The following is a 20,302-nucleotide window of genomic DNA, read 5'->3' as shown; positions in this document are numbered from 1 at the left end:
TTGATGCTGCTGTTGAAGTTGTAACAATAACTTAACTCTTTAGCTCCCAAGAAGGTATAAATACGTTTTATTTTAAATATTACCAGTGTCCCAAAGACGTGTTTATACGTTTTGTTTTGTTTTATGCTAGATCATACAGATGCAGCCTCTGAACTGAAGAGAACGGTTGAAGCCATGGTAGTTATTACAAAAACGGCCAGCAGGTGAATAAGAGATCAACCAGGCCCATGTTGCAACAAGCTCTTTTCCCCAGTTTTAAACATATTTGTGAATAATGATTAAACTTAGCAATATTGTAATGCGAATTGCTGCACAACGTAAACAAATGGAAATATACTTTTTTTTTTGTCCTGATGAAAGAAGAGACTGCAATCCTTCTTTTGGTAGATTCCATGTTTTTATAGCAATAGGACACAATATTCTGTCACTCAAAATCCAGTAAAACAGGCGGGAGCAAAGGGGTTTGCTTCAGTCAGAATGGCTGGGAGTGAATGAGTTAATAGTCCCGGCCAGCACGGAAGGAGAGGCGGAGGTGATAATGTGAAAGTCGTGACAAAGATTTGACAAGCATGCAACACAAGGAGACTGAACACCACATGAGCCTCTTTAGCTCATTAATTAAGCCCCAGTCTGGAATGTGTGTCCCTGAAGTGTCTCATCCATATTCAGCACACGCTCACTCATGGTGGAATGCTAACTTGCAGGCAAACGCGGTCGAATTAGGATGATTAGATTAGCTTCGAGGGCTCTTTCGTGAATGTTGTGTTTTGCTTTGAAAATACTGTACATCAGTACATCTTGTGTGAGGATGGCAGCAGTAGCAAGATGAGGGAGAGATATTATTGTGATTATTGTGCATCAAGTTCTGCAGCATGTTGGCCTAGTGGTTAGCACATTTTCAAATAATGATTCAGGACTTCTTGACTGTATGAAACAATGTTAAAAAAAAATCTCTCCATTGTCTTCTCATGAAATACTTGAGCCCTGAATCCTGTGACACTTCAATTCTTCATGTCCTAAAATATGGACTCACCCCTGACTTCCGAACACTTCCTCGTGGTTTGGGCACGGGTCGGCTGGACTTGGTGTCGATGAGCTCGGAAGCAGCACCCGCTGGGAGGTTCTGCTGCTGTTTGGTCCTCTGGGCCTGCAGAGCCAGCTGATAGGCCACCTCAAACGCTTGACCCAATGTCAGGATGATCTCATAGGTAAGGTTCTAAAAGGAGGGTGATGACAAAAGTTGCAGGTTTACGTTAACTACAATACATATTATTATTCTGCCGTGCGCAAGGAGAGAAATTGTCATTACCACGTCTACAGTGCTGAACACGTGACAGTAGTGGTGGTTGGTCTGCAAGTCCTTGGTGATGTAGGCAAATGTGCACAAGTCTTCCGGGTCTTGGGCTGCACACGAAATGTTACGGATTTCATGCTCTGCGATGATATTCTGCAAGAAAATCAGAACGAGGTCAACGATCAGGTCAAATCAAACTGTCAAATGTCTTCGGAGTTTATATCGCGATTAATTAGTGCTGTCACTATAGAATAGTTTCATCAATTGACGACTAATCGGATTCATTTTAATTTAAAGCTAACATTAAAGTTTAACACAAAAGCATTTTTTCCCGATTACTGTTTATTAATCAGTGATTGGTGGTTATTTTGTACTTTGCACAGTTCCGTCATTGTTTTCCAAAGTAAAAACAGATGTTTGCAAATGTCTTATTTTGATTAAACACAGACGATAATCTGTCTTCTTTTATGAAGGACTACAGATATCAGTGAACAATTATACTGCTGACATGCTGCAATCAGAGGATTTGGACAATGTTAAATTAAAAAATGGCCCCAAATGATTACTTGATGATTAAAATAGCTGTCAATCAATTTGATAATCGATTAATCAATTAATGTTGACAGCTCAACTATTATCTTCTAGTTCCATGATATAAAAGTAAAACAGTGTCGAATGACAGCATGTCAACAAACTTGCACAACTCTTATTAATAATTCAAGAAAAAAAAAAAAAAACTTTTGGGTGTGAGACAAAAGGCGGAAAGTACAGTCAAAGTGGCATCAACTTTAATCAAGTTGCATATATTTAGGCCAGGAAGTTACACTACATCTTGTATGTATTCCAAAAACTCCAGCCAGTGATTTTTTCGGCTCCTGCATGCGTAAGTAACCACACACCAGCAGGTGGCAGAAGAAGACCATAAAGGGATCCCTCCATAACAGCAGAGTTCACCACCAGTGTTTAGTGTTTAGAGTAACAATGATGGTTTTTGTGCTGAATACTATCTTTCAACAAATAGTTAACAAAAGTGACTTTTCAGTCAAAGTAGTATAACTAATAAACATAACTAACCTTGTTGGCTGCATCAATGAACTTCACCCCTTTGTATGTGATGGAGAGGACAATGGTGGGGACTTTTCTCATTTGTTCTGTTGACCTCTGCATAAAATGGCAAAAAAAAAAAAAAACGCGAAAGTAGTAAGGACATGAAGGCACACGTGCTAAAATGTAGAGCTAGTCATGTTTTTGTCATGATAACATTGGTACTAACCCGCATTTTGGCACAGGCATCCTGGGTGGACTCAGTGCCCCGCAACTCCTTAATAAGCATGGAACCCAGGTACTGTAAAGAAACCCCGATTGTGGTTTGACACATTCACCAAATACTCAAAAGCAAGCAGATAGAAATCAACTCACGCTGGCTTCATAAGCGCAGGATTCAAAGATGAGCTTCTCAGGCTGGTGATGCCAGTTCTGCACCGGGGCGTACGGGGCCGCTAGACTCGGTGGCCGCAGAATCAGACGGGATTCCCGATGCCGCTCCTCTTGCCGTTCCTGGAGGAAAAACAGCAAGATTCAGAAGTTGTGGCAGGCGCTTCTTACCAGTAGAGACACTTCTGGAGAGGAACGATGCTGATGAACGCACATGTGATCTGCGGCGTACGTTGCGATGTCTTTGGGTGACGTCATAGTCGTTATCTGGCACTTTCTTCCTCACCGGTTCCCCGGCTGGGAGCAGAGGATCCATGGACTGGCACGTGGGGGACTCCATCGGACCAAGTGACAACGAGGACTGGGACGCTGGGAGTTCTTGGCACTGCACACGATCAGATATAGTTTGTTGATGATCAACCTAACCATGTAACGACATCCAAACGTCATAACACTGTACAATAATTATCACAATATTGACAATATAAAATAAGCTCACAATGCTGTAGAAAAACTCACGATATTGGAGAAAAAAGGAGCTAATATTTATATATATAAACATTATATGTACAACATATTTGGAAATATAAACAGCAGTGACAAAGAATCTTTTATTGTCATGTGCTCCTGTTGGCTCAGTATCATGGTCTATGTAGTTAGCAATGCTGCGTTTGGCTGAAGCGGACAAAAAGTCAAGGTTTTTTTTTGTGTTTGAGATGTTGAAATTTTTGATTGATTATGGGAGACATTACCGCCACAGTATGTCAGGTTACGTTAGAACATAGTTTTGTCCATGTGAACATTAATAATCAGACCAGGTTTTCTCAACAGGTAACATTACATTAACATCAATGTACATACATGACCTACAATTACAAATGACACTTACATGAGAGACACTTACTTGATAATGCACACACATATTGTGAATGGAGACAATTTGTGGATGGACTCAAATGTGTTATGTTCCCTTTCGTCTGGCCATAACTGTGGGTCTTTATTATACAGTAGTTGGCCACAACATGCCTAATTAAAATTAAACTGCACTGATAAATAACCACCAGAGGGTGCTGGAACTGCAGAAATCGAATACAACCTTGCCTTTTTTAAAAGATGTGCTCCTTTTATTATTGTAACATAATGACGATATTGTGGCTATTTTAACTCATTCACTCCCAGCCATTTTCACTGAAGCAGTCCCGTTCGCTCCCGGCTGTTTTACTGGATTTTGATTGATTTTGCAAGGTCCACAGAATATTGTGTTCTATTTCTATAAAATCATGGAACCTATCAAAAGAAAGATTAAAGTCTCTTCTTTCATCAGGAGAAAAAAAAGTTTCTATCTGTTTCCGTTTTGCAGCAATTAGCATTAGAAAAGAGCTAAGTTTCATCAGTTTTCACAAATCTATTTAAAATTGTAAGCAATTGAGCTTTTTTTCTAGATGGCCCTGGTTGATCTCCTTTGCTCTGCTGCCATCTGCTGGCCGTTTGTGTAATAACTACCATTTCTGCAACCATTCGTTGCAGTTGAGAGGCTGCATCAAAGCCTTCTGTATGCTCTAGCATAAAAAAACCTAAAAACCTATAAATAGGTCTTTGAGACACTTAGAACATTAAAAAAACACAAAAAAAAAAACGTATTTATATGTTATTGGGAGCAAATGAGTTAATATCGCGATATAATGATATTGTCGTTATGACATCCCGACTAGCCAGTAGCATTTCATCTAACTCAATCAACTCTGCCAAAAATGGCTGAATTTAACAGATTAAACTCCTCTATTACACAAAAGGTTGCAATTACCCTGATCTGAGATAATCGAGGTGGCTTGATGGGAGGTTCTTCATAAGGCCTCTCTGCTAATGATGCAATAATTCGCTTCCTGTGACCGAGCAGGGTGATCTTAATGACCTGCATTCAAGAGAGCAGAGGAAAACATGCAGAATCAGAAATCAAAGTTCCACAAACCCACATCGACAGTCGTCACAGTCCAGTCCAGGTCCACCACTCTTACTCACATTGACAATCTCCAGTTCCCACAGGTTCCTGATACAGTCCAGAGATCGGTAACCACTGGCCAGGAAGTTATGGAGATACTCATTCAGGCCCAGATTCTCCAACCAGGATGAGAGGGAACTGCTGCCATCACAGCCGAGTGCTTTCACCTGTAAGAAGCAAACCATTCCATCATCGCCACAAATATAAATATAGGAGACCCATTCTGATTGCGCTTCATTGACGCAAACTTCCAGTTTAGTATCTGTGCTTTCTACCTTTGGTAGGGAGCGTGCTGCGTGCAGGATCTTCTTTCTGTGACCTGGGTCTGTGACCCCGATCTCTCGCAAGTCCTGCTCCTCCATCACATTGCTCCCCTGTAATGCCACGTCAAGAAAAGCAGGATGTTGCAAAGAGGTGTATTTTGTCTGAGCATGGACACCACAAAATGCACTCAAAGCCAGAGGGATCAAGCTGTGATGAATCAAACCAAGAGCAAAGCAAAATGAAATATTTGCATATATTGCATCATCCGACGATGCCCGAGGCGCATTTGCAAATTTAATCATGCAAATGGCTCTTCTCTGTCGGGGAAAACATCAGGATGTTGCTGTCTGTTTATTTTTTAAACCAAAATTATACTGCACCATCTTTTCCATGAAGTTTGTGCAGTTCTTATCGATGAATGGAGACAAAGTTTGTGCTGAGTTTTAGTAAAAGTTGTACTTAAAATTCATTAGCGCATCCTGCCAGAGCTCTAAATATAGTCGTCTAAAACACTTAATGGATTGACCGCTACTTTCAGCCAAGCAAAACAAGAGCCGCCACTGCAGGGTTGGTATTGATCACAACTAAATGCTACCCTTGCAGAAAAATAAATAAATAAAAAAAATGTCGATTCCTTCCTGGGCAAGATGTGCAAACTCGTTTCTGGGACCCACAGGCTGTTAAACGGGGGGCCACATCAATATAACATTAATTGACACATTTGAGTGCAGGGGAGCGGCTGACGGCATGAACAATGAGCCGCCTCTGCTTACGCACGCCACATAACCTTAGAGACCGTGCACCACTTGGATGGATAGCACACAAAGGAACGATACAGCAAATCAATGAGACAAAGAATGCGAGTGTGTCAACTGGTGATGCTCACTGCGTGGAGTCAATCAAATCAGTTTGATATTTAAGTCATTATGGTGACAATAAACATCAAACATACAGTAAACCAGATTGAAGTGTTGCAATCCCAACTAACTCCTTACGTGACGAAGATTTGTGATTTGTTGTGAGGTACAAAGACCCTCTTGTGATTCATGCATGTTTGTGCCCTTTAAACTTTAAAATAAACTTCCCTAGGAGTTGGGATATATATATATATATATATATATATATATATATATATATATATATATATTAGGGCTGGGAATCTTTGACTGTCTCACGATTCGATTCGATTACGATTTTTGGGTCTACGATCTGATTCAGAATCGATTTTCGATTCAAACGATTTTCGATTCAAAATGATTTGATTGACAAATGATTTCTGACAGATGTGCACAACATTGTCATGATCTACTCCAAGACAAAATGACAAATAGAGACATTAAAGTGTCTTTTTTTTGGCACACCCCTAATATGTTTGTATATATATATGTTTGTATATATATATATATATATATATATATATATATATATATATATATATATATATATACACACACACACACACACACACACATACAATAAGAAATAATATAAATAAGAAACATATATAGATATAAACATATATATTCTTTCTATAGGGGCTCCGTAACAAACCATCGCAAGACATATTTTGGGCTTTCAGAAGAAATGGTTAAACTGTAAACTGGTCACAATGTAAAGGCCATTATCAGAATGAGGCAAAGCTCTGACTGTGTCCGCTATGGCTGGTGGATGAAATTATTTGAGGAGCTGGATAGATCATAGCACTTTCACTGAGTGCATGATCATTGCATTACTGTCCGACTGGAGATTAACTGATACGCGGCGCCAGACGTAGGGTTGACTTTAGTTCAGGTTGACGTTCGAGTTTTAACCCGACTTTCAATTTTGTCAGTTTTATTTTAACAGAGGCAAAAGTCATTAATATGACAAGCTGACCTGGATCAGGCAGGGACTGTCCAAAAAAAAAAAAAAAAAAAAAAGATGAAACAAAACTCACAACTCAACCAATCAATCTTCGATTTATAAAGCACATTTCATACAAAAAGCATGTAACACAAAATGCTCAGATAGTTCAAATCAACCCCTTACCGTCACTCATCCACACATGGCACAAGAGGTTAAAAATAATTCGATGGTGAAATGTCCCTTGGGACATCGGATCCAAGTGAATAAATGCAACCCAAACCCATTCTTTTCTAATCTATGACGCCATTAAAGATTTTTCAACTTACCATAAGTAGCAAAAACTCTGTCTGCAAACTACTAAATACTTATTTAATGAAAGACAAAACAATCAGAACTGGGAAGCAACCAATAGAATTTGCATGTGCGCAGACACGATGGTATAGTCGGACTTCTTGTCAAAGCAAGATTTACGTTATTCTTAATTGCCAGTAAATAGCCATTGCTTTTTAATGAGGCATGTACTTGCTTTAATAAGAAACACTTATGGGAAAACAGGCTGGAGTGTATGGCCAGATTGCAGTGATCTGACTGCATGATGATGGATAAAACACCAATAAGTCGAAGTTTGCATCTCGCCACAAAAGACAATTCAACACAGTTTTTTGATATGCGGGGTGCAAAACGATTCGAGGATGGTTTGATTTGGTTCGACTCAGTGGGATTATGATTTGATCCGATACAGGACGGCTCAGTACAAGAGGAGCCACACGTGTTTTACGGGTTAAAAAAATAAATAAATAAAAAAAATAATAAAAAAATTAAAATAAATAAATAAAATAAAATAAAAGATTTTCGGGTTAAAACCGGTTTTTGTTACAGCCATGCGAATTAGGCAAAGTAGCTTTATTTATATAGCACATTTCATACACAAGGTAGCTCAATGTGCTTCATATAGTTACCAAACAACATCTTAAAAGGCAAAATATAACATTTAAAGAAAGAAAAATTTAAGACATATAAAAGCAGAGTACATAAATAAAAATAAGTGTACTAAGATTACTAAAAGAACGTACAGCGCAAGAACATAATTTTGAAAAAATTGATTATAGAAATACTGTACCTTTGTACCTTTGTATTTAACCTGGATTTGAAAGCATTTAACTAGAGGCAACCTTCAGTTCTGTTGGCAGCATATTCCATTTGTGTAAAACATAACAGCTAAATGCTGATGCGATGCATCATATTTACTTTAAACTCTGGGCTCCACTAATTGACCCAAATCTGTTGAATTAAGAACCAAACTGGTTTATAATCCATGAGCATTTCTTTAATGACCAGAGGCATAATTTTAAAATACATTTTATAGCTGACTTAGGACACAGTGTAATCAAAGGGATCGGAAAAAAAATTGAACATCGTTGGGACCCGATTTATTCTTATTGTTTTGTTATTGTTTTGTGAAAAGGTAAATTGATTTAAAAAAAAAAGAAAATGTAATATAATATAATTAGGGCGGCACGGTAGCCGAGTGGTTAGCACGTCCGCTTCCCAGTTCTGAGGTCTCCGGTTCGAGTCCAGGCTCGGACCTTCCTGGGTGGAGTTTGCATGTTCTCCCCGTGCCCGCGTGGGTCTTCTCCGGGTACTCCGGTCTCCTCCCACATTCCAAAGACATGCATGGCAGGTTAATTGGGCGCTCTGAATTGTCCCTAGGTGTGCGTGAGTGTGGATGGTTGTTCGTCTCTGTGTGCCCTGCGATTGGTTGGCAACCAGTCCAGGGTGTCCCCCGCCTACTGCCCAGAGCCAGCTGAGATAGGCGCCAGCAGCCCCCGCGACCCTTGTGAGGAATAAGCGGTCAAGAAAATGGATGGATGGATGGATGTAATATAATTTTGAGAACATTTATTGTGCAGACCTCAAAAGTCAAAATCAAAACTTAGGGCTTGATTGTGGAGACAAGCAAATAACATTACTGATATATGTAAATATTTTATATTGTTTAAATATACTTTTAACCTTATAGACCACACCTCATGGTTGACACAACAGAATGGAAGTTGATTGATTTCTGGTTCTGTTTAGCGAGTATGATTTTATCTCCACTTATTAATTTGCCCGCTATTTGCTGTTCAAAGTTGGCCTTTCTCAAATGTAACATGGTTTAAACCAGACCTGTGCAAACACTGTACTCCATCACCCAAGCACTTCATTCCGATATCAAATGCGCTAGCTGTGTTAATGATATCATATGTTAGCTTAGCAATTAGCATTGCTTGTCCGTCTTTTCTCGACATCCCGCCTATGCGAGTTGTGCGAATGATACTTGTTAGAAGTGTAGCTTACTTGCCGCCACGGAGGTAACAATTAATTATTTAGGACAGCTTGTTGCTAGCTAGCTTGTTATAAGCTAGCTGCTACGGCGCAAGTAGTGCAGCAGCGCTTCCCTCAACCTCCCCCGTGTCACTCAAATTATTAAACCACAAATAGACAACTTAAGCAAGTAATCTTGATTACCGGTATTTCTATCTTGATTATTTCAGCTTCCTTTTTAAATCCTCAATAATACAAGCGTTTCAAAATGTATGGAATTAGTGCTGAGAAGTATGATAAGAGTAACTTTGAAGTATCGCTTCAGTTACATAAGGCTGTTGGTTAACATCAAAGGGAGGAAAACTTGACTGAGTTAAACAGGAAAGAGGATTAAAAATAAATTAATGCAAATCTTAAAAGTACGCATCAGACTTAAAGTAGACAACAAACGCACAAAACCGTCACATCCTTCCCCAAGCCTAGCAACCACCATTATAGTAAATATATACCAGTACTATAAAATGTTAATATCATATAAGATTATATCAGACATGGACAGTCACAGTATTTTTCACATTTGGTCAAGTTACAGCTTTTTCCCAAAATAGAATGCATTTTTTCCTCAAAATTCTACGCACAACATCCCATAAGGCATGGAAATGTTTGTTTGTTTGTTTTTTGAAATTTTTGCAAACATATTAAAAAAAAAGAAAAAAGAAAAAAGAAAAAAAAAACAAAAACTAAAACATCACATGTATATAAGTATTCACAGCCTTTGTTAAATACTTTGTTGACGCACCGCAATTACAGCCTCTAGTTTCTCTTTGCAGCACCTCTCCACCACCAGGTTGGGTGTGGTGTGCAATGGCGTCAATGCCGGGTGATTCAAGTACATTTTGCTGTCAAAACAAACAAGCCAAGGAGGTTGCGCAAAACGACGAAGACATGGCCAGCTACCAGTGTTGTTGACAGACTGGCGGTTTGTGCGGTCTATCCTGCTATGGTGTCCATATTGGAACGTACGGCGCGTTTTGAAATATTTCCACTCTGGAGCCCGGTTTCAAAAGTGATCGGTTCCAACCTCCGAAACCGAGCAGCTGTGTGGAGTTTGATGATATATCGATATCGAGATAAACTATGATACTTTGTCTCCCGATACAATATTGATATTGCAATATTTGAAGATAATTGTCAGTCACTATAATAGCTCCAATGTTCATTACATATTGAGGAATTACTTGGCGGGCCACTAGGGGGAGCGCCTCATAAGAGTTGCAGGGAAATGTACGGGAGAAGACGACACAGGAGCTTACCTTTTTTTTTTTTTTTTTTTGTGTGTGTGTGTGTGTTTTTGTGTTTATCTGTCCAGCAACTGACTCAGTTTTGCATACGTTTCCATGACAAATGTGTATTATATCTTCAATTTTAACATTTTAAAACACATTTTATGTTTTGACCTTTTGAAGCAAAGACTTTTTGAGGAATAATAATATTGATTTACGGTAATCAGATTTAATATTTGAGTAATTTAATTTATTTATTTATTTGCTTTTGCAATGTTACACAAAAAAAAAATTGTGTCAGTTTATAAAATGAAACAATTGACTATGTAACTGACTGGCATGTTGCATGTCAATAATTTTTAAGAAAGACACAAATTTGTTCGCAGAAAGTGGTCTCTGACTCTGTTAAGAACACATTTGTATTTGTTTAAAAAAGAAAATACACGAAAGTACTCACTGTGAATAAGACACCAGTTTTAATATTGTGTTTCAGTGATGGTACAGAAAAAAAACTATTTTCTCATTGAAAAAACATCAGTTTATGTCTTGAGTAGTTTTATCATAGATTATGGTGAATTTATTACCTGACCAATATATCGATAAACACGGTATCGTCATATCTTGAGATAATCGTTATTGTGAGCCTCGTGTATCGTATCGGGTACTCAGAGGTTCCCACCCCTCGTGTGGACGAATGCCCAAACGGCAAGAAACTTGTGCGGGTACACTGAAACGGGCTTTCGTGTAAACGGGGCCTTAGTTTGAATATATTTGCACAACTTTATACAACATTACCTCATTGTCATTAGGTGGTGTTGTGTGAAGAATTTTGAAGACAAATCAAATGTACAGTACTGAATTCCATTTTGAAATGAGGCTGCAACATAAGTACCGTATTTTCCGCACTATAAGGCGCACCTACAAAGGTGACCATGCGCCTTATAATCCAGTGCGCCTTATATATGGATCAATCTTGAGCCGCAACAGGTCTCGCTGTCAATACGTTATCGGTGACGCGCATGCGCAGAAGATGCCGCCATCTTGGATCGCTAGCTCATACTAATACTTTACTTCAGAGAAAATAATAAAACAGCTGTTTTTTTTCATTTTGGGAGTGAATGGAGTTGTCAGAAATGTGGTTTGTAATTTATTAATAAAGTTTGACTGACCTATCTGACTGTTTTGTTGGCATTCCCTTTAGCGCAGCACCATCTAATGGATGCATAACGTAACCCCAGCCTCTACTTTAGCGCCTTATGTATGGAAAAAGTTGTAAAGTATGTCATTAATTGAAGGTGCGCCTTATAATGCGGTGCACCTTATAGTGCGGAAAATACGGTAAATGTGGAAAAGTGAAGCACTATGAAAAGTTGCTGGATGTGTCGTAGTGTGTCAGTTATTAATTCCATACAACGTATGCCGAGGTAACACATTGTTGATCATGTGTTTCAATAAATCAAAACAATGCAGGCAGCTCCACAAGTAATTCAATGACTTCCACTCAGAAATGAAAGATGAGCTTGATGTTTTTGATGCTCTTCCTGCCAGCCGACCTATTACTCATTCTCTCTCTCTGTCAAAAGGAACTTGCCATTTTAAATCACACATTGTGGAACACAATCTTGCTCTCAGGGTCATTGTTTTCGTCAAGTCTGCGACAACATGACAATGACAGAATATGAAGCGGAAGAAAGCATTATTACAGTGTTTCAATTGGAACTTTAAGTCAATGGTAACGTCTCTGGATTGACAAGAGTAAAACATCAAATGAGAACAGAACAACAAAGTCGGAGATACGTGAAGTTATGAGAACAGACACTCACCATGTAGTGCAGGTCGTCAAAACCGTTGAGCAGCAGCTTGCTTTCGTACTGAGGCAACCCCACCAGCTCCAGCCAGTCTCCAACAGGCTGCTGAAGCAGTCGGACGGAGGCACCTGGCGACAGTGGGACACGCTTCAGGAGCGAGAAACCATTCAGCCGGTAACAGCGGCATGCTGAGGATGATATGTGACACAACCACATCATCTTTGGCCAGCAGTGCCGGGCGCACCGGCAACAGGACGGTGTAAGAGACAGTGTCCTCTGCGGGCAGGGGGCCAGCTCCCGCGGGGCGGCGGGGACTGAACCACAGTTTCCAAAGACGGATCTTAATGCCCCCGTTCTCAGGGGCAAAAACAATTGTGCAACTGATGAGAGCTGGTTGACCACCATTTAATTAATTGTTGCTATGATACAGATTCGGGAACATGGCAAAAAGGTCTTCTGCTACATTTTTCGTTTATCATTTGGAAAGGTTCAAGAGCAGGAGACGGCAAGCTGACAGATCCGCGCTACTCAACTTACAAGCAGTCACTAAACCGCAGCATGGATATCACAATAAATAGAGAAAGTATCACCTGGATGAAGTTGAACAGGTTAAGCTTGGGACATATTACATGATAGAGTATAACAGTCATTCTCCTGTGAACACATTTCAATGTTGGTTGCCTAAATGATTAAACGTATAAACTAAATTTAACAGCTAAAATCCGTCCTTCCGTGTACAAAAACAAGCCCGCTCGTGATAATACTTGAAAGTCCTCCAATAAATCCATCAATGCAAAAGCTGAGAACCAAACAAGATTTATCCAGTCAAAGGTCCAGTCAGTCACTTAGACGTCAGTAAAGCGGGAAACAAAAGAATACACTCAATTTCTACAAAACTCCTTCCGTCTCTTCTCGTTGCCAATGGTACTGATGTTGAGGTAGTGTCTGTCTTTTCCTTGTTGCTGCATGTGATGCTGCCCCTCCTTATCAACTCTCTCTCTCTCCCTGTCTCCCTTGAATGTTACTCTTCCAGTCTCACCTCCTCCCTTCTTAAAGCCTGCAAGTGGCGACTTTGTGTCAATGGGAGCAAACCGCCTCATTTACACACCCTGGCAACCCTCATTATTATTAGGCTTGACTTCATGTTCTGGGCTTTTTCACAGCGCACTTTTCATCCTGACAGAAATCAGTAGAACGGGCGTGGGGCCCAATCGAACACCACAGTTCCCCAGACGCAAGTGAAAGGATGCAAAACCTCGCCAAAATCAAGCAGAGAGCCTCCTCTGCTCTGATTGTGGTGAAGATGTGAATACTCGGATAAAAGCTTGAGCACACAGCAGAGTGGAGAGCAACTAAAAGGTGAGAGAGAGCGATAGAGATAGATTGCCAGTGATGTGGCGCCGACTGATTGACTGCAGTGCTCTCATCTTTCCTCAAGCCTACAAAGGCAACATGAGCTCATCCCCTGACATACGTAATTGTTAATATTTAAACAGCTCGCTCCTGTACGTGGCATAACAAACAAGGTGTCTACAATGACTTAATAGGATGGAGAGTTGTGCATTTTATCGTTTTGTTCAGTATAACTGATAGGGAGGTTAATTTCAAATAATTATGACTAGTAAAAGCTGAAGGGAGGAAGTGATCTGAAGTGTTGAGATGGATTGCCAGTCTGCAGGCATAATCATTAAGCAGAATAAATCACATAAAAGACAGCTAAACATGATGTGCTGCCTTCTAATACAAACAAAAAATGAACCTGATGAACCCTTTTCTATTCAGCAGCACATTGATAAATGTTGACACTTTAAATCCCTAAGAGCATCTATTTGACTGTCCTCCCAGAGTATGAATACTTTTTTAAACGGTGCAAAACTGGTGTGATAAAAGCAATGATGTGTATGGTGGGCAGTGACAAATGCTTTCTACAGCTACAATTTGTAACCATCTACCTGTAAGTCTGTTAGTTTGTCTTGTAGTGCCTTTTTGTTACTCAAGAGGTCACAGTGAGGTCCTGGAATTGTAAATCACCTCTGGCTGAACCAGACGGCAAAATTACATTTTGTTTGCAACCTCCACTCTCGTTCAATGCTAAATCAAGCTAGCAGTTGCTTTCCTCTTCCTAAAGTAATGCCAACTTTACGAGTACCGGTAACTAACAACAATTAATTTTGCATATAGCGGCAACTTGACATTTTTCAAGATACAAGCCATTGCGTTGTTGATTTATTTATTTTTTGCTTTGTGTTGCTAGCAAAAATTTTACTTTCAGTTCCAGCCACGCCACCACTAGATGGTGGCAGCGAACTTCTCACCATATGATCAAAGTACAGGCAATTATAAAACTATGCATCCATCCATCCATCCATCCATCCATCCATCATTTAAAAAACAAAAAGCAAAAAAAAAAAACAGCACACTGCCCCACACACAGACAAGTACTGTATGGACAAATGAAAGAAAGTTTAAAAACAAATACAGTAACTTCAGGATATGAAATAATAACCAATTATTTGTGAATAAATTCTTTTGCAACCAGACGTCGCTCGATCTTCCACATGTGTCTCTTGTAGGACAATTTTTTTGGCTCCAAAAGACTCAGTGAAATTTTGATCCCAAATCTTATCTGTCCCCAACTGGGGTCCCAACTATTCTGACCTCCGTGTTATTCCCCCAACAGTAGATTTGGTGAAGTAGCGCAAGCAGAGTATTTCTATAATATGCACTAGGCTGAAGCAGCAGTCGATAAACGCCGTAACGCCAGCGCCAGGAAAGCGTGGGGCCAAAACAGTAACGTCAGAATAAGCTCAGTGAAAGTGAAGTGAGTTTTTTTTTTTTTTTTTTTCCAGTAATTATGGAAAAGCTTGATTTCTTTAGATTCTATTTCATTTTTATTACTGTACAGGACTGTCTCAGAAAATTAGAATATTGTGGTAAAGTCCATTATTTTCTGTAATTCAATTAAATATGCAAAATGCCATACATTCTGGATTCATTACTAATCAACTGAAATATTGCAAGCCTTTCCAACAAAACATGAAGAGATGCTCTCAAATTTCTTCAACTACCAATGTAAATTAATTTTATTTAAAAAATGTACAAACATTATACATTTTTTAAATCTATATATATATAAATAACAGTGATGAATAATTGTCTCGTTCCCTTCAGAATAGTAATGGTTGTACAGTACCTGGCGTAGCATATTGCTGATCTCTGGAAAAGTCAATGCCAGCACCAATCAGTGTCATGATCTTCTCGATCTGCGGACACAAGCACAGGAAGGCATTAGGACCTGGAGGATATATGACCATTTCTCCTCCACCAACTACCGGAAATGAGAAGAAGATGCCCACATCCCTCAAACAAACAAAATATGAGCCTTGATGTATTTTTAGCCACAAAGAGTAATTTTTTAAATTACATTATTTTGAAAACGGCATTGATGATCTAAAGAAAAAAAAATAATAATAAAAAAAAAAAATATATATATATATATATATAAATTAACCAATTAATTTTGAATGGGCAGTGCAGCAAAACAGTCTTTGAGGATGAAATCAATAATCATGCCGATTAAGTAATTCCAAGCACATTCATGAACTCATAAAAGAAAGCTATCTAACTCCCACAAACAATGCTTCTAAAGAAGACAGGACTGAATCCCAAGAGGACCAGAAAATATTAAAAACATTCGACATCTTACGCTGTCACGAGAATTAGATCCTGGTGGTTTTATGCTCGGAGAAGACGTCAGTGTCTGCTGAGAGAGAATCCAGACTGGTTTTTCATCCTTGCCAATTGCCATGCATACCTACACTCAGGTAACAATCCTTTCCATAGATGCTGTTAATAAAACTGTATATACAGAACATTGTTTGTTAAAAAAAAAAAAAAAAAAAAAAAAGTGTCAAAATTCAAAGGGGAGTGATGGTTGCAAAAAACTTTAAGGAGAGAGTCGTCAATGTGTTTTTGTGCTGCATTAAGATCTGAAACGGGACGGGGTGCATTGTGGGACAGGCCGCCTACGAGCCACGACACACAATGGGCAGGGGCAAAAGTCACTCTACAAAAGGTGGAGGTCAACAGCTGAAAAGCAGCAATGGTGAGAGACGGCGAGCATGGGATTAAAGCAAACTACGGTAATTCATCAAGTTTCTCACAGCAGGATTGCCATCAGGATGACTGCACAGCATAACGTGGCTGTGTACTTTAATGTTAATTAATAGACTCAAACAACACACAGCTGACGTTAAGGCACACAAAGTAATACGAGCTAAAGGCTAATGAAGTTTTCAGGGTGGAATAACGTTATGACATGCGAAATAGAGTGCCCTAAACCAAAAGAAAAAAAAGTCACATTGGCACACACACAAGGCTTGGACGGAAGCCGTGGACTAACGAATGACGTCGAGGGGAATGAGTGCATCACAGTAGCAAGCAGGTGTCAGCGTCTCAATGGCACAGAGGGGCAACGCACTGTCAGCAGTCCCATCAACTAGTTCAATGATAGCCCAATGTCATGCTCACCGTTTTAGAAACAAGGTCCCTTTTGCAGAACACCACCTCCAAATAAAGTTGCATGCAAATCGCTCTGTTGTCAATAACTCAAATTCATTTAGTTTGATATCGCAATGTAGTTTGGTTCAATGGTAATAGGCTGAAGACAATAAATTTGGAAAGAAAAATGTATGACTCATTTTAAGCAAAAGGACTTGAAATTCTTTGGACTCCAAAGAAATATTCTAGAATAAGGAACTATTCTCGAGTATGAATTCTGTTTGAGAGTAGGGCTGGGCGATATGGCCAAAAAATAAAATCTTGATTTTTGCAGTCATTCAGGACGATTAGGATTTTAACCTAATAAATCCAACAAACGTTTACTTAAAGGTTTCATTTATTCAAGAATAATTCCTGTGCAAAATGTTCAGACACCAGTAACGTATACTGATTCTAGATCCGTTTTAACACAAAATTACATCACATAAAAGCATTTGGTTGTAACAGAACATAAGAACAACAGCTTTTAATCATCCAGAAGACAAAATTCGATTTCACGATTTAGCACATTTTCAACGATTCGATTTTTTTAAATGACGATGTATCGAATTAATTCGATTTATTGCCCAGCCCTATTTGAGAGTAAAAATCTACTACTTGCCTTGGCAAAGCATGAAACGTCAATCAAAACAATTTCAAACAGGTTTTGCATTAAAGACTGCAATGTTCACTTATATCTCAAGATGGACAAAAGAAAAAAACAATCCTCCAGCAGGAAATCAATACTCACAAAAGCAGGCTTCATATCGGCTACAGTGTCATACGGGTGACATTCAAAAGTGACCAAACAAAACAAAACAAAACAAAACAAAAAAAAGTGTCCCTCTTCTTCAGACTCCCAGTCCCAGACTCTCCTCCCATCTGTGCACTTCACATTGTGTCCTCCAGATTGTCATCTTAAGTCTGATCCCATGGACCAATCCGAGCCCACATTAGCATGCACGTTACATACCAGTGCACACACATTCAGAGCTCCTGAGATAGGCCAAGACCTCATGCAAGTCAAATATGCTTGTCTTTAAAGCAGAGGATCCACGAGCGGAAAGCGCCAAAGCTAAGAAAGATTTGAGGGTGGGGGGGGGGGGGGGGGGGGGGGGGGGGTTGTAGGTGTGAGAAAGATGGGGAAACGGGGTGTGTGCGTGTGTGTGTGCGTGTGTGTGTGAAAATATGTATTTTTAGCAAATCAGATTAACTCATTCACTCCCAGGCGTTTTCACAGTTTTATTGTTTTTTTGACTGATTTTGCAATGCCCACAGGATATTGTGTTCTATTGCTATAAAAACATGGAACCTACCAAAAGAAAGATTAGTCTCTTCTTTCATCAGGAAAAAAAAATAATATTTTTATCAGTTTCTGTTTTGCAGCAATTAGTATTAGAATATAGCCACGTTTCATGATTATTCACAAACCTGTTGAGAACACTGGGGAAAAAGAGCTTGTTGCAACATGGCCCGTGCTGCTCTCTTATACTCTGTTGCCACCTGCTGGCCGTTTTTTGTAATAACTACCATTGCGATAAGCGACCTTTTCAGGTCTGAAGCCTTCAAAGTCAAAGCCTTTTGTATGCTCTAGCATTAAAAAAAAACAAACAAACGTATAAATACGTTTTTGGGAGTGAATGAGTTAAAAAGATGTTACGTGACATGTGCATGCCTTAAAAGCTGCTTAATGTCATGAATGGTTGGTGGAAAAGGAAACACTGCATCAAGGCTGTTTAGGCTTTAGGCTGTATTTTCATTGGGTCTTATTACTAAAGAACATCCGGGCTGTGTTACCTATTCTGTTTCATATTCAACAAAGGCTGACTTGGACATATTCCCTTTTAGGAATTGGCCTTTCTGATCAAGAAGCAGCAAGGCTGAGGAAAGCTTTTTGTTGCTCAATAGCATATGCCCTTGTATGAATACAATTTTGAGAAATTCAAAATAATCCCAGTGGGTTGCCAATGAATAACAATATTTTATCAGTTTGACTGATATATGGGGTAGAATCTGACCTTGCCAGTGGGATTGCCAACAACGCATCTCCGTAAATCTCACAAATTCATTTTAGCAACCTTCCAGATAATATATTTGTGGCTAATCAGCTGACACGCCTTAAAGGACACAAAGGTGGCAACTTTGGCCTGAAAGCAACAAAAGACAACCGTGTTTGTCTAATAAAACTAGGGATACACGATAATGCTATTTTCAACCGATAATTTAGAAGTGCCGATGTCGATAAGCAATAAGTAAACCGATAATTGTTTGCAAAATTAACTTGAATACAAATACTTTCAAGTCCTACTATAAGTCTTACAAATACATTGAAACCTTGAATAAACTTTGCACAATGTGTCAAAGTATGTTAAGCACAATGAAGCTGAATTTTATTATGAGCCACAACCACAACAGATGGACCAACGTGGCATGTCTATAATTTAGGGATGGGCGAGTACCGATACCAGGTATCGGTATCGGGCCGATACCAGCCTTTTTCCAAGTACTCGAGTACTCGTGACGCAGACGAGTACAAGCGAGCGATGGCAGAGGGGGAAGACGTTAAGTGAGTCCTCCTTGCCTGTAGCTGGCGCTAGCTTGCAGCAGTTTTTCACCAAAACTTCACTGGTTTGCAAATACTTCAAAATTGTATACAAGAGCATTTTTGTGTTTTATTTTGAGCGTTAAGACTATTGAAGAGTGACTGTGCTGTTTTTTGTCAAAATTAAAGGAAATATATTTGTTTAAAAATATCTTTTAGTGATTTTTTTTTATTTGTCAAAATGTACTACTGGTATCGGCAGTTGGTATCGGTATCTGTGAGTACTGAGGGTCTGAGTATCGGTATCGGTCTGAAAAAAGTGGTATCGAACATCTCTACTATAATTATTGCTGGATTTCTTTATCTAGTTTATCTGTATGAAATCAAATTGCCGATAATTATCGGCAGATTTCTCTATTATCTGGTTTATCTGTTTGACGTCAAATTGGTCGATAATTGCCGACAATTATCGGCCACCGATATTATCGTGCATCCCTAAATAAAACACAAACAAAACTGTTAAAAATAAATAAATAAATACATTAATAAATAAATAAAATAAAATAAAATAAATAAATAAATAAATAAATAAAATAAAATAAAATAAAATAAATAAATAAATAAATAAATTAAATGAATAAATAAATAAATAAATAAAACCTAATACAAAACTCGTATAAGTAAGCATGATATTGTCTCTGAAATAATTACTACACAAGCCTGGAAGTGTACTTTCCACTGTAAATCAGTCATTAATTAGCAGTGAGGCAATCAGGCAAAGAACATTTAGTGACGTGACCTTTGACTAAATAATACCCAAGGTTAGCGGATACCATCCAATAAGATTCAGCAAAAAAACTGGACTGATTCAACCTTTGACCATGACTAATTTGGACATTTTGTGGTGCATTCTGTTCAGAATCAATAGGGTCCTTCCTTGGATAGAAGACAACATCCACTGAAATTGAAAATCCTCTTGTGTTTACA

At 38.9% G+C, this 20,302-nt stretch overlaps 1 protein-coding gene across 13 annotated transcripts in view; it reads right to left on the bottom strand.

Annotated features, from left to right (window-relative positions):
* anks1aa (ankyrin repeat and sterile alpha motif domain containing 1Aa) overlaps positions 1-20,302 on the bottom strand; it is a 62,426-nt gene that overhangs the window by 3,337 nt on the left and 38,787 nt on the right. For 5 of the 13 annotated variants that reach the window (XM_077512606.1, XM_077512605.1, XM_077512604.1 and 2 more), the window contains 12 exons: positions 15,941-15,997; positions 15,428-15,497; positions 12,250-12,422; positions 5,003-5,101; positions 4,748-4,894; positions 4,533-4,640; positions 2,943-3,149; positions 2,714-2,851; positions 2,568-2,639; positions 2,369-2,455; positions 1,310-1,447; positions 1,034-1,216 (listed from right to left, as the gene is read on the bottom strand). In XM_077512606.1, the coding sequence (XP_077368732.1) occupies positions 1,034-1,216; positions 1,310-1,447; positions 2,369-2,455; positions 2,568-2,639; positions 2,714-2,851; positions 2,943-3,149; positions 4,533-4,640; positions 4,748-4,894; positions 5,003-5,101; positions 12,250-12,422; positions 15,428-15,497; positions 15,941-15,997 (1,479 nt within the window). The remainder of the gene's footprint in view (positions 1-1,033; positions 1,217-1,309; positions 1,448-2,368; positions 2,456-2,567; positions 2,640-2,713; positions 2,852-2,942; positions 3,150-4,532; positions 4,641-4,747; positions 4,895-5,002; positions 5,102-12,249; positions 12,423-15,427; positions 15,498-15,940; positions 15,998-20,302) is intronic. The other 8 variants (XM_077512614.1, XM_077512616.1, XM_077512615.1 and 5 more) reach the window with 6 other exon arrangements.

The sequence above is a fragment of the Festucalex cinctus genome, chromosome 2, assembly GCF_051991245.1.
Source record: "Festucalex cinctus isolate MCC-2025b chromosome 2, RoL_Fcin_1.0, whole genome shotgun sequence".
In the NCBI taxonomy this organism is placed as follows: Eukaryota; Metazoa; Chordata; class Actinopteri; order Syngnathiformes; family Syngnathidae; genus Festucalex; species Festucalex cinctus.
The sequence above is the reverse complement of the archived record's forward strand: the minus strand, read 5'-3'. Positions and strand labels throughout refer to the sequence as shown.